General features: G+C 48.9%; 4 protein-coding genes across 4 annotated transcripts; 1 reads left to right on the forward strand and 3 right to left on the reverse strand.

The window, feature by feature from the left end:
- Positions 1–72: 72 nt before the first annotated feature.
- On the forward strand, positions 73–2,606 carry CONPUDRAFT_135130 (gamma tubulin). The gene is made up of 10 exons (XM_007766680.1): positions 73–165; positions 223–389; positions 453–635; positions 694–984; positions 1,035–1,190; positions 1,238–1,384; positions 1,434–1,595; positions 1,656–1,771; positions 1,822–1,885; positions 1,933–2,606. The coding sequence occupies exons 1-10, from the start codon at positions 117–119 to the stop codon at positions 1,960–1,962; spliced, it is 1,365 nt and encodes a 454-aa protein (XP_007764870.1). The 5' UTR covers positions 73–116; the 3' UTR covers positions 1,963–2,606.
- A 701-nt stretch (positions 2,607–3,307) lies between these two features.
- Positions 3,308–6,046, reverse strand: CONPUDRAFT_118155 (D-lactate dehydrogenase cytochrome oxidoreductase). The gene is made up of 14 exons (XM_007766681.1): positions 5,372–6,046; positions 5,241–5,301; positions 5,097–5,188; positions 5,024–5,044; positions 4,940–4,976; positions 4,841–4,890; positions 4,665–4,788; positions 4,492–4,611; positions 4,410–4,436; positions 4,090–4,354; positions 3,931–4,028; positions 3,776–3,880; positions 3,591–3,721; positions 3,308–3,527 (listed from the first exon to the last, which is right to left on the reverse strand). The coding sequence occupies exons 1-14, from the start codon at positions 6,014–6,016 to the stop codon at positions 3,492–3,494; spliced, it is 1,812 nt and encodes a 603-aa protein (XP_007764871.1). The 5' UTR covers positions 6,017–6,046; the 3' UTR covers positions 3,308–3,491.
- Positions 6,047–6,336: 290 nt separating this feature from the next.
- CONPUDRAFT_118159 (nucleolus protein) lies at positions 6,337–7,618 on the reverse strand. The gene is made up of 4 exons (XM_007766682.1): positions 7,146–7,618; positions 6,880–7,085; positions 6,769–6,827; positions 6,337–6,721 (listed from the first exon to the last, which is right to left on the reverse strand). The coding sequence occupies exons 1-4, from the start codon at positions 7,487–7,489 to the stop codon at positions 6,482–6,484; spliced, it is 849 nt and encodes a 282-aa protein (XP_007764872.1). The 5' UTR covers positions 7,490–7,618; the 3' UTR covers positions 6,337–6,481.
- A 4,763-nt stretch (positions 7,619–12,381) lies between these two features.
- On the reverse strand, positions 12,382–13,260 carry CONPUDRAFT_48881 (tetraspanin; the record flags this gene model as incomplete). The annotated part of the gene is made up of 5 exons (XM_007765921.1): positions 12,382–12,444; positions 12,499–12,561; positions 12,611–12,763; positions 12,818–13,056; positions 13,116–13,260. The coding sequence occupies 5 exons, from the start codon at positions 13,258–13,260 to the stop codon at positions 12,382–12,384; spliced, it is 663 nt and encodes a 220-aa protein (XP_007764111.1).
- Positions 13,261–13,585: the final 325 nt, after the last annotated feature.

Here is a 13,585-nt window from a genome sequence, read left to right on the forward strand (position 1 = left end):
AAGTGTTGTTTCGGACACTATAGTCCTCTGACGCGGTGTGACACACCTGAGCTTTGTTTGTTACTTACCCCTAGCACTCGTCTGAACGCGTCGGGCATCGCGAATTGTATTGGAGCATGCCCCGAGAAATTGTTACAGTTCAGCTAGGACAATGCGGGAATCAGAGTAAGTCAAGCATCCAGCATGCCACACTCTGATGCTGATGGAACGGCTTGTTATAAGTGGGGGCGGTCTACTGGCAGCGCCTGTGTGCCGAACACGGGATCAACAAGGAGGGCATTCTTGAAGATTGGGCGACCGAGGGCGGTGACAGAAAAGACGTGTTTTTCTACCAGGCCGATGACGAGCATTACATTCCACGCGCTATTCTGGTCGATCTCGAGCCCCGTGTACGTGCTGGACGCGTCTTGTGCTCTCGTACTGACTGCCGCAATGTCTCATGTTGCACATAGGTAATAAACAACATCCTGACCTCGCCATGGGCAAATCTCTATAATCCGGAGAACATCTTTGTGTCCCAAGATGGTGGTGGTGCGGGTAATAACTGGGCGAACGGGTTCGCATCTGGAGAACGACTTTATGAAGAAGTCATGGAAATGATAGATCGTGAAGCAGAGGGCAGTGACTCTCTTGAGGTAAGATAGCATGACGGGGCCGATCCGAATGCTTACACGGACCTTTTCCTTCTGAAAGGGCTTCATGTTGATGCACTCGATAGCTGGTGGGACAGGGTCAGGTTTCGGCTCGTTCCTCCTCGAGCGGCTAAACGACAAGTTCCCGAAGAAACTGATCCAGACCTACTCTGTATTCCCGAACGCCCAGGAAGGAGATGTTGTCGTTCAGCCATATAACTCATTGCTGACCTTGAAACGACTGGCAAACCATGCCGATTCTGTGGTCGTGCTGGATAACGGTGCTTTGGCGCGCATAGCGGCAGATCGGTTGCATGTCCAAACGCCTTCCTTTGATCAAACCAACCAGCTTGTGAGAGGACAGAATCTTGAGTATCTCGGCAGGCTTACATTCATGATTAGGTGTCAACAGTCATGGCAGCCAGCACGCAAACGCTGCGCTATCCTGGGTACATGAATAATGATCTTGTTGGGATTATTGCTTCCCTCATCCCAACGCCACGATGCCACTTCCTCATGACTTCCTATACGCCATTCACAGGCGATCAAATAGACATGGTAAGTCTATATAAAATCCTCCGAGGGCATCCCTAACTTGCAGTCAGGCCAAGTCCATCCGAAGGACAACAGTGTTGGACGTCATGAGACGACTCCTGCAACCCAAAAACCGCATGGTGTCCACAACGCCAAGCAAGACTGCGTGCTACATATCAATCTTAAACATCATACAAGGAGATGTCGATCCTACCGACGTGCGCGTTTTGTCTCAGTCCCTATGTTCTATCTTATGGGTCTGTCTAGGTTCATCAATCCCTCCTGCGCATACGTGAACGGCAGCTTGCCAACTTCATCCCATGGGGCCCTGCTTCAATCCAAGTGGCTCTGACCCGCCGATCGCCTTATATCACGACAAATCACAGAGTCAGTGGATTAATGTTGGCAAACCACACAAGCATCGCCTCGGTACGTTGAGTTGTAGGATTGGCAGGCGAAGCTTATGCATTCATAACCTTCACCGTAAAGTTGTTCAAGCGCATGTTAGATCAGTTTGATCGTTTGCGAAGACGAAACGCCTTCTTGGACCAATACAAAAAGGAGAAGATGTTTGCTGACGGGCTGGAAGAGTTCGACGATGCACGGTACGTTCAATCATCGATCCGGACCTGATAATGCTGAATGTTACTCTCAGAGCAACTGCCGAAGAACTGCTTAAAGAGTACAAGGCCTGCGAAAGTGCCGACTATATATCATATGTAGGTACTCAAACTCGGTGTGAAACATGGGCTTATGATGGACTTAGGGATCAGCAGACGGGGAGCAGGCCTCTTAAGCTCGGCGTTCATTATGCTATGCCCGTGTATTACTATACATCTTGTTATCTTACTCTGACGCACACCATGTTTGGCAATCTCCTTTCCAACGCAAGTGGATCACACCCAGGCATCATTACATTAATCTATGGTCACAGATAGCAGTCTACAATAAGTGTCGGATAGAGGTGCGACTACGGAGGGGCCAAATTACGACTTCTTCGGCCCCTCCAGCTTCTTCCCAATGTCTGCACCTGACCAAAACATCAGACCAGAATCAATTTTGCGCATAAAGACACGTACCACGCAGCTTGACTCCAAGGATGCGCTCGAATTTGCTGAGAACCTGAGGATTAGGGATGGCCTTGCCGGACTCGTAGTCCTGGATGACCGAAGGTTTCTCGTTGGTCTTCTGAGCTAGATCTTTCTGTGTGAAGCCCTTTTCCATACGCGCAGTTTGAATGGTCTATCGGATCACTCATCAGCACTGGTCGGCCGCAGACTGATGACAGATACAGTACCTTGCCGACCGAAGCGGAGATCTTGGGGGGAGGAGCGACCTCGTTCTCGCGGTCCAGCTTGGCAATCTTCTGGTGGTCAGGCCCTAGTGGAGAGAAATTCTCAGCTTGGAGCAAGCGCACGAGAAGCTGGGCGTACCAAGATGACCCTTATTGCCACCCACAGTCTTCTTCTCGGTACCCACCACGGCTCCTGTTCGTCGCGCCTAATATGAAGTTCTAATCAGGATCAATATCAAGCTCATCTGAGAGCACCTACAGCTGAAGAGAGAGGTCAGCCAAAGATGAAGACAGTCACAGATATGTCAGAACATACCATTCAGATCCGAAGCGTTGCGGGTAACTTTGGGGGCCTTGGCCTTGCTGCCAATAACGGTCTTGCTGTCCCAGTCTACGTTGCTCATGATGCCGTCGAATAAAAACACAAAAAATGGAGGGGGGAGTGTAAGTGCTGGTGGGGGCGTGCTGTGTGTGGGGTCCCAAATTTCGGGATTGGTTATATACCGTCACGCGTGTCACAAAGGCGCTGCCGGGCATGCTGACTCCAGGCTGACTTGAAGTTGACTCCGCCGGCATCAAGTCGGGATTCGGCAACAAGATATGAAACTGATCTAAATTCTCGAAGGAGAGAGAACCTTCATAAAAAATCCAGGGAAACCATACGCACACGGCTTGCCAGCATTCACTGGCTTAAAGCAAAAACACTTTGCTAGTACACTCATTGATGCATGGAAAGTGGACACCGTCATGGGTATGCAAGGCTCAAGTACTAAAGCACACAGCAGACGTCTCAACGCCATTGTGAAGAAGTTGACGTTCAAGCTACCCACAGTGTAGACATGTGTCATGGTATCATGGTGGTATTTATAGGGATCCTTGTGAGTTAATGAAGGGAGCCAAATATTGTCAGCACTTGGGTATACTAGTACGAGCTTTTCGCGTCGTCATCGAATGTACAGACTGGTCATTCGACGAATCAGTATACATTGGAACCAAGCCATAGCGATTATCTTCATCCACTGGCATTCATATCAATGATTTTTATGGCCGCCTTTCTTGGGATAAAGCTGCATATATATCATTAGGGTGAGCATTCCTACTTGAGCTATATGAACACTGTTGAACAGTACCTTCCCAGGGTTGAAGAGGTTCAATGGGTCAATAGCTCGTTTCACTGTCCTCATTAGTTCGACGGTATTCTCGCCCAGTTCATCATCGAGGTACTCTAGTTTACCAACTCCTACACCATGTTCACCAGTGCCTAGACATGGTCTAGTCAGGGAGGAAACTCGGTCGGAAATGTTTAAGAACTCACAAGTTCCATCAAGCGCGATGGCACGGTTCACCATGCGGTGAACTGCATCGCTGACCTTTTCCAGCTCCTTGTCATCGTCAAAAAGAATGAGGGCGTGGAAATTGCCTAGACGTAATATTCACGCGTCTGCACGGTGTCCAAACAGCAACACTCACCATCGCCAACATGTCCAACAATTGTAGACCTCAGTCCCGCCTTGGCAAGATCTCGCTTTGTTTCATACACCAGTTGAGGGAGCTTGGATACCGGCACACTGTGCCAAAAACAAAGATAAGTGACTTCGGCTCCACTTCATAACGTTGGAGGATGCTGACCAGACATCAGTTGTCCAGCACTTTGATCCTGGGTGAGTGGACATCGTCGCCATGAGAGCGTATTTACGATTTTGCCAGAGGTCTTCGGCCTCCTCCTCAGACGCTGCAAACTGGAAGTGTGTGCTTCCGTTTTTTCGGACGATCGATTGAATGACCTCAGAAGTTTCCTTGATACCTAATTGAGATCCCTGCAACTTGAAGAACAGAGTATCCTTGACAGGGTAAGAATTCTCAACGTTTCCACCTTTGTTCAGGGCGTCCATCACTATGCGTTTGCATTCAATTAGTAAGCACAAGCCGGGCACGCGATAATTGCTCACTGTCATCATCAAGAAGTTCAATACACTCTATCGTAAAAACATATCAGGCTTTTGCTTTGCTTCTTGCCAAACCGCCACTTACGAACATTGGGGCCATGAGGTGTCTTCAGGATCTCTTGGACAGCATCGACTGCTTTCTGAACATCAGGAAACTGTGCCATAGCTACTCTAGTCGGTACGACAGGTGCAAGTCGGAGGGTGGCTGAGGGGAGGTTAGTGAAGCAGACATAACACTGCTGTATGCGCATTAAGCACCTTCGGTCACGATGCCCAAGGTCCCTTCAGCACCGATAAAAAGCTTCGTAGTGTCAAAACCGGTGGAAGACTTTCTAGCGCGACGCCTTGTTGTCGCAACCTCGCCATTTGGAAGTACGACCGTCTGATACAGCTGTTGTTAATCAAAGAGAAATGCTCAAAGATTTGGTACTGACAATGTTCAGGAACCATTCAGCTTTCGCAGTGCCATAGCGCACGGCATTCGCTACAAACGAGTGTTAACGTACAATCATCGAGAGTCATGCTTTACTAACTCCCAGAGCATCCCGTAGAGATCATACCGCCTATTGTCTTTAAAAGATCAGAACGTGAGGCGTAGAACTACGATCAAGACATACTGCGCCAGGTCCTGGGTCAAGCTGCCGCCATTAATCCCACATTTCGCCCGAGACTGCAAGTTGAGTTGCTCACAGGAAAGAAAAGAGGGATGCCCTTCTCTTTGAGGGTTTCGTTGATCTCCTCCCAGCCTGCACCGGCCTGGCATCTCAGATCACCATCGGCCTCTGCATACTGTCAATGACTCCAAGGTTCCAACTTTCATCAGATTCTCCTTACCATGAATTTCCAGGATCTTGTTCATAGCCGACATGTCCAGACATATGCTTCCTGTAGGAACCTGGCAAGGTAGACGCGTCCCAAACTCAATCACAACTTGTAAGCCTGGTGGGCTACCAGAATTCACTTACTCCGTTGAAATGTCCCTCAATACTCGTTGCGCCACTGTAGGGCACAATTGGAGCTCGATACTTCCTGGAGATGTTGACAATCTTGACCACGTCCTCAGTGCTGAGAGCCTGAACCACGACTGCATGTGGCGCCGTCGGATGATAGGAACTAGGAGAATAACTATGGCCAACCAGAGATTCTTGGTCCGTCAAAACTTTGCCTTCTTCAGGAAACGTTTCCTTCAATTCCGAGATAGCTTGACGCAGTTCATCAGCAGAGGCATAATGCGTCCCTTCAGACGATGTCAGAGTCCCCTCTGGTAGCCCGTCAGAAGACCTGAAGTGAAGACCGTTGTCCAATTCGGAGTCTCGTTCACTATTACCGTCAGAACCGTTAGCGGAACCATTTGCAAGATGAGATAGGCCAAGCGTCTGAGAGGGAAGGGAACCTATTCCACTGTGGTACGCGAAGAATCCAGCCGCCATGGCCATAGACCATCCCAAGACGAACTTTCCGACGGAACGGGTGTCATTCCGTCCCGACCGACTGAAGGTAGAATAGGCAACGACGCGCCTGGAGACGAGAGGTAGGCTCTTTCGAGCCGCTGGCTGCGCGGACGCGACACCAACTCTGGCGTTGGTTCGCACTAGATGTGCGAACAACATGGAGGTCGAAAATGAAGTCGCAGAAGCCGGGGTCTCGGGGTGGGAAACGATTGCGGCTCAGTAATCATCAGGTTGAAGACGATACATGTGAGGTCATAAGGAGGCCGAGTTCAAACTAGGGAGTGCCGCAACCTTCGCGCCCAGGTGCATATGACTGTTCCGTGTCCAAGTTCTTCATGTCGTGCTGGTCCTAAATTTGTGACGCATAGCTATAGTCTAGGGGCTATATATACGTAGGCGATTGGAAAGGTTAGGAACTCGCGCCAGAGCGGCGCCAACTCGGGATCAGACAACCCGCCATACGGGACCGTGGACCAGTTCGACAGTATATCAGAATATTGACGGATGTGTAAGCTCGAATGAATCCATGCTGGACCTAGGGTTGAGGCCTGAGGCTACAGTATCCGTACATGTAACTCATCATGACCATAAGGCAAATGTGGACACTTTTTCTTGCCTGTCGTCCTAAGGTAGAAGTACCACAAAATTGTTTCTGTTACCCTGCCGATGCACGGTTTTCCTTCGAAATTCTTCACTTGTCGCGTCCTTGCGAGACAAAGACATATCCTTTCTAAAGAGCCAATATGCCATCTTTCCTCCTTTCCTCCATCGCACCTTGATTTCAGCGAACCCTATCGCCCTCATAAGGCTTTGCAGAGTATCGAAAGTGGTATAGCGGGAATTATCGACGCAGGGTAGTGGCAGCTGTAAAAGAATCATTAATGAGTTGATGGCTTTGCTAGCGAACTTACGGCAAGGAAAAGGAGCCCTTCTGGAGTCAGCATGTCCCAAGCCATCTTGAGCATGCGGCCTGAGAAACACATGGAGATTTCATCAGACTAAGTATATCAAAGCACGCTCACCTCGATCCTTCGCATCCGGAACGAAGTTAATAACGAGACTAAGACTGATTGCATCCCACTTTTCCCAGTTCTCCGTCTTATCCATCAACAGGAAGTCTTGTTCCAAAATGGAGGCATGCCTACTGCGCAGATCAATCGGGGTGTTTTCTATCCATGAAGACCACGACTCGTAGTTGTCTGGCTTCAGAGCTCCGACTTCCAGCAATCTAACGCGGTCAAGGGTCATAAATGCATTGATCTGTGTAAGGCGTCTTTGAGTAACATACCGTAATTTCTTTTTGCCTTTCCTTTGATCCCGCTCTCCTATTTCATGCAGCCACTTAATGAAGACCTTCTCACTGCCACCACCACGGTCGTTGCCCTGACCGACAGCAGACATACGCTGGTACGCGGAGAGACCGCCTAGCTGCTGGATCTCATTGTCGATTTCGGTGAGCTCTTGAGATATTGGGGCAGTGGTTGGACCTTGCTGAAGTTGGTGTTGTCTCTTGAGCAAGACGTGGAATCTTCTGATGACAGTGCGGCTTGCGTGAGGGTTACTGGAACTTGAGCTCGAGTCATCTCTGCTAATGTCAGTGACTGGCGATTTTCTTTTCCGGGTTTTAGGCATAGCGAGGGTATTATAGTCTTATTGCCGATAATGGTCGTTGAATATGCAAGGCATGATGCCTCTACAGCCGGCGAGCTGGTCGTGCGATCGGTCAGAGGAAGGAAACAAGAAGGTCTCTTCGACCACTCCTTCGGGTACGATTTGAAAATCCAAACTTTCATAAGAAGAACTTAGGGGTGATGCTAAAAAGGGAACGTTCGTTCGGCTGGGCAACAAGTGGCGGCGTGCGTGAGATTATTCCCACAGGGATATTAGCAGAATGCCCCTGACTCAGACGCGACACGCGCTGCTCGAGTCAAACAGCTCGAAGGCAGTACAGTTGTTCGTTTCGTGGGATGGACGTGAATGAGAATCCTGGATCGCCCTCTGAGCCCTCTGAGCGTTTCTTTCCTTCGTTCATCCACATTCGTGTCGCCGTGCCCTTACGCCAACCCTCGCGTGCTTTCGAATCCCGGGCTCACGCTCAAACGCCTTCCAGCCTGCTACTACAAGTCCATGCATTTGCCTGATCTTGCTGTGCTGCAATAGCTTCATGCTAATGCTTTCAGGATTCAAGCTCAAGCGTTCAAGCCTCAAGGCACCACAGATCCTTCAAACCTCAAAGCACGCTCATCGCGTGTAAGCAATATTAGTGTGTATTTTTTAGTAATATGACTATTAACAGCTGGCGTAATATCCTCTATAAAGTGCCTATTAACGTACTGAGAGTTTGACTTTATCCAAGCAAGCAGCCATGCGGAATGTATGAGTTATGCATTTGACCCAAGGCTTTCAAGATTAAGGAAGGCGGTGGAAATTGGCCGGAGACAGAAATGCACCTTGACAAATCGTCAAATGAAGACTATGTGGACTTTTGCGGCAAGCTTACAAGGTTATAAGGTGATATCGACGCCAGCGGCAGCGAATCATGTTTTCTTCGTATTTCTGGCCATTTTGAGAGCAAGGTCCTACAAGAGAAGCGGGTCAAAATGGGTCAAGGAAGCTGGAGGTTACGCTCACAACAACCAACGTAGAAAAGCTTATATGCCAGAACATGCGTACGTTGCGTTTCGTAAGGTTATCCTGTGACTGTCGTTCATCCCCGTGAAGTGCTGCGTTGAGAGCGATGCAGACGGATTTATCGTCGCCGTCGACAGGACTTGCAAGATGCGTTGTCTCAAGCTGTGTGATGTTATTAAATGGTCTACGGCGAAAAGTGTGGTTTCCTGCCTGAGTCACAATCTCATCGGTTGTCGCATAGCCCTGTGGCTGAATAACACGTCAAACACAGATGATCAGGGAGAGAGAATATGAGTATGCGCACAGAAGTCATCGCATGAGCGATGATTGACTCCTCGTCCCAACCCTTTCTCGGCCTGCACGGAACTGTGACTGTCCTCCGCTGACCACTGAGATGAGACAACAGGCAATAGTGAGTGATCCGAAACTAACTTTGTGTCGACAAAAGGTTCTGGAGTCGAGGGTCGGATAAGGGCAGTAGCGGACAACGAACGCGGTTTTGTGCAGAGACATCTGCTTCTTGTCAAGATATGCGAGATAGTAGATTGCAGATGAAAGAAAGGGATAAGAAGTGTCTGAGGCACAGAGGCGAGGCTTCACCGACCTTTGAAAGCGACTGAAGAAAAAACGGGGAGCAACAGAAAAACGCAGGCAAAGAAATGGTGAAGCGAACTAGAAGAGCGGTTTCTCTTCACATCAGTTTGCTACTTACTTGCGGATTTCAGTTCACCACGGCACCTTTCATGTCATAGACAATTTGCTTCCGCGCGCTGACCAATACGTACGTATGGAAATTCTTCACTCCCTTGGTTTCTGACACTTGAAACTAGCACTAAGCACTAGGACCACATCACGGTGTAATAACCAAAGAATGTTAGTATTTGTTCCCTTTCAGCCGGATCAACGAGAAACAGAGAAACAGAGCGATGGAAAGGTGGCTTCTGCAGTGCATTGAGGTCGGGCTCTTGTCAAATTCTGAGTGAATAGGCGGGCCCGTTGGCACAGAAGGCACAAGCTATCCTGCTCCTAGTCAACGTCGATAGTGAGTTATGTATCTGTCAACCGTAGAAGTCTCTAACGCGGCGAGACAGAAAACGCAGACAAGGCCGCCTGCAGAGACGCAGGTACGAGGATGACCGCAGATCGCTGATAACATTTGGTTCATCTCGCCTGGCCTCAGTTCTCTTGTGCAGCGCCAAGTCTTTTTGATTCTACTTTGGATTCGCCGAAGATCTTCGCGCTTGCCTCCTTGTTTTACCTCCACCCGCCTGCTCCTATGATCACTGTGACACAGGTGTGACTGTGTGACATTCCGAAGAGTCACGTCACAACGCATGTGTCGTCCCGTCGAAAAGGCTGAATGTCACGACGTTGAGCGCCCCGTGAATGCGAGCTGAGTAGGTTGTTTGTGATACTTTGCTGAGTGCAGTAAAGAGATCAATAGCCAACACCGGAAGTATAATGTTGTGCCGGGGAGAGATCTCCTTGTTTCGCCATGATCAAGTAGAAAAGATCAAAAGGGTCTCTCGCAGCCACTCCAGAATCGAGTCCTCAACGGAGTCAAGAGCCATCTGTGTTGCCATGATTCATTCAAGGATGTGTCCCGAGTCAGGTAGGTCTCCGTACTGCAAGCAAGATTGTACGCAGCAAGTCTCGCAAGAAATATAGGTCGTTCGCTTCACAAGCTTTTGGATCATCAGGCGCTGGAATTTCTAGACCCCGGCTCCAGGCTATCAACTCGATAGTTGTTCCGCATGTTCCAAAGCAGCCAGTCAATAAACCAGGATTTTTTCACCGTTGAATGGTTGCCTAATCAACATCTGCTAGGCGGTGAAAATCAGCCGTGCTTGAGACCTAATGGTAAAGGGATTGAGAATCTGGTCGAGAAATTCCTCGGGCCGAAAGTGCAAACGCGAACTCTGGAAACGGGGAGGCGTGACTGCATAAAACTCTGTGGCGACTAGTGGAGAGCAATGGAATAGATGGGCTACCCACAATGCATCAAGAAGAAGAATGCGAAGGATAAGATTAACCAAAGGGCGTACCAGCAAAACACCTCATGTGCATGGTCCCTCTGCGCCTGTCGCTCAAGAACTGCTATGTTCCTCCTGATCGTCCCACGCAAACCCTCCTTCTGCAACCTGATTGCGACAGTTGGCTGTCCGCTTTACGTCGAGGCTCGAAACAGAGTTGTCAAATGCCAAAGACAGTGCATTTAGATTTGTGTGTCGCCGTCGTGTCAGTGGCATGACGAGTATGCTATTGCCGCTTCAAGTGAGTCAATTACAAGCGGCCTGGGTTTGAATCCAGTCGGTCGCTTCACTCGCCAATTCGGTTGCAAACGACCTGAGACGCGTCAACGTTTCAACTACAGCGGTCGATTTCTAGGGGAAGCTTCCGTGCACCCTCTCAAGACCAAACGAACACTCGTCCCCTAAAGCTGGTGTGATCCTGGATGCGATGAGATGTCAACGTTTCAACCATCGTCGGTCGTGACGGACCCCCCGGACGAGATGATAACGGTTCAGTCCATCGTATGATTCGTATCAAACTCAATCAAACTTCATTCCAAGATCCTTCGCTTTATCTGGCAGTAAAGACGCCCATCTCGTTCGCTACCGGTAACTACTTTTCTATTATCAAACACATGGACTAAACAATTCCAAACTGAAGGCCACCCCGACGTCATTGCTGTCCAGTCTCAGGCTGAACCACCGCGTCTCCTCGCCAGCCTAGCAAATCAATGCTAGAATGCTTGAACCGTCGTGAGCCAGGACAATACCATGCATCATTCACAATGTAGCCATCATATACATGGTACGACGCGTTTGCATGCGTCCCTCAGCGCCGAGTCCAGACAAGGATCATTATTACGGGGATGCAAACTTAGTCAAGCAGCTACAAGGTGTATTATAAGAAGAATGCATCCCAACTTCAAAGCAGACGGACAATTTGATCATAAATTTCCCAGTAAATCGTCGATCATCGATCATCTCTGCCTCCCAGGAGTAGAAGTCGACAAGCACCGCAATTGTCATGCATGTCATGTTGCGTTTGGCTGATGAACTGGACCCAGTGCTCCGTCAGGCCTGCTCCTCTATGAACCATGATGTTCACCAAATTTGAATATTGCGACGCGTCCTCGGGGGACTTTGGACAAGAAGCCCTAGCCTACTAGTAGGTTTGAGGAGCTCCATCCTACACCGTCGTCACATGGCACTTTGAGTGAAGTAAGCGATAAAGTAGTATTTAGCTTCCACAGGAGCTTAAGCAACTTAAGGCTTCAACCAACGTTCAAGAAAGCCGCTATGTCTGAAATAAGCCTGCTGTATCGATTTAAGCTTGAAGCTGCCTCGAAGAAGAGTTCGAAATATAATCGTGGCTAGAGGTCCGAAACCCGGTCAGGAGTAGCATAAGTTTGGCATAAGTACAAATAAACCCTTTGGGTCAGGCTGCAAGGTTAGCCAACTTTCAAGTCGTAGGTCAAATGATTGTCAGTACTAACCACTGCTGGATGAAGCAGCCAAACAGGGATTGTTCGTGCAAAGAAGGCTATCTTACACGTGAAATTGCCATGAAGACTGACCATTTCCAACCGTCTGCCTTTGGCGCACGTCGCGATGCGCGTCTTCAGGACACCCTTCTCAAAGGCTTTCATTATAAATGTAAGAGTACAATGTCACAACTAAAACCCAAATAACATTCCATTACCCTGATGCGGCTCGCGCACTCAGGGTTTGCGAATACAAAGCTAACGTCATATGAGAGCCAGGAGCGGCCGGAAGGGAATCAAGTAAGAACACCCAGGAGTATGTACTGAGACTTCATCGAATGAGTGTTATACACAGGCCATAGTGGCCAGATGAGCTTGCACGCGGAGATTACTACACCGTTTAAACGAAACCAGTTCCTCCGCGTTTGGCGTCAATCTTCTCGAAGCGCTGGAACTCTTGGCGCTAAAGAGAGAAGATAAGCGGGAGAGACGGATAACGTTATAAAGATTTGCTCACCCTCTTGATGACGCACATGTTTGCGAGGAAGAACCCGATGATAATAGCCATGAAGCCATAGATCTATGGATAGTTGAGCCAACGATTCAAAATCACTCAATAATATGCGCACCGTGCTGAAGATGTTGTTCAAGGTTTCGTCGGCAAATTTGGTAATCGGGGTGACGCAGAAGTTGTTGAGGGCTTCCGCAGCACCTTGGCTAGTACAGATATTCCCACCGATTGCGAGCTCATCGGTCGCGCTGAAGTAGCCACAGCATTTCAACTTCATTTGAAGGGTTGATCAGATGAAAAGGCCAGTAAGTGTGATAATGCTTACAGTATCTTGAATCAATATCTTAGTCGCATCGCTTTCATTGCCAAAGATGGCATGGTAGTTGTTCCTCTCATGGAGGGTGTAAATCCAGAAAAAGGTGCCAATGATAAGGATCAAAGACCCATTACCAAGGAGCACCCAGTTCAAAAGATATAGGCGGAGCGTAGACGTGTTCCCGGAGACTATACATCCCAGAGAAAACACAAAGGTGGAGATGAGGACAACACCCAAAATCGTGCCAACTAGTGGGAACAATCAGTTAGCAACGAGTATGTGAACAGAAGGCGTAGAGAATGCTCACGGTTAAGGTCCGTTGTTGATAGAGTGAGATTCAACAAGAGGTTGGGAGCTCGCCAGACGAACGACAGAGCAAGGGCAACGATGCCAGCAATGAGAGTGCAAAGAGCGAAGAATCCCCAAGCACCGAGCAAGCGTTTGGACATCATCTTGACTTGACAAAAGGAGAGTGGACTAAGTACCGATCAAAGGTACATCAGCTATACGCGAGAGGAAACAGAGCGAGAATTAGGTACATACCGACGAGAATGAAAGATATTTGGCTATGACCTGTCGAATCAATCGAGGCGAAATCTCTTCCAGAGAGGCACAAGAAACGAGAGCACCCGGCTAAAACTCAAGGCTGTTGTGACAAAGTAATGACGATCAACGTCGGGAAGCTGCTCTGCAGTGCCCAAGAAAAGAAGAGGAAAAAAGTTAGAAAGAACGGAAAAGCCGAAGAGGGGGTGAAGGGTGGGCCTTGAGGGCAGACGG

The sequence above is a fragment of the Coniophora puteana genome (assembly GCF_000271625.1).
Source record: "Coniophora puteana RWD-64-598 SS2 unplaced genomic scaffold CONPUscaffold_2, whole genome shotgun sequence".
NCBI lineage: Eukaryota > Fungi > Basidiomycota > Agaricomycetes > Boletales > Coniophoraceae > Coniophora > Coniophora puteana.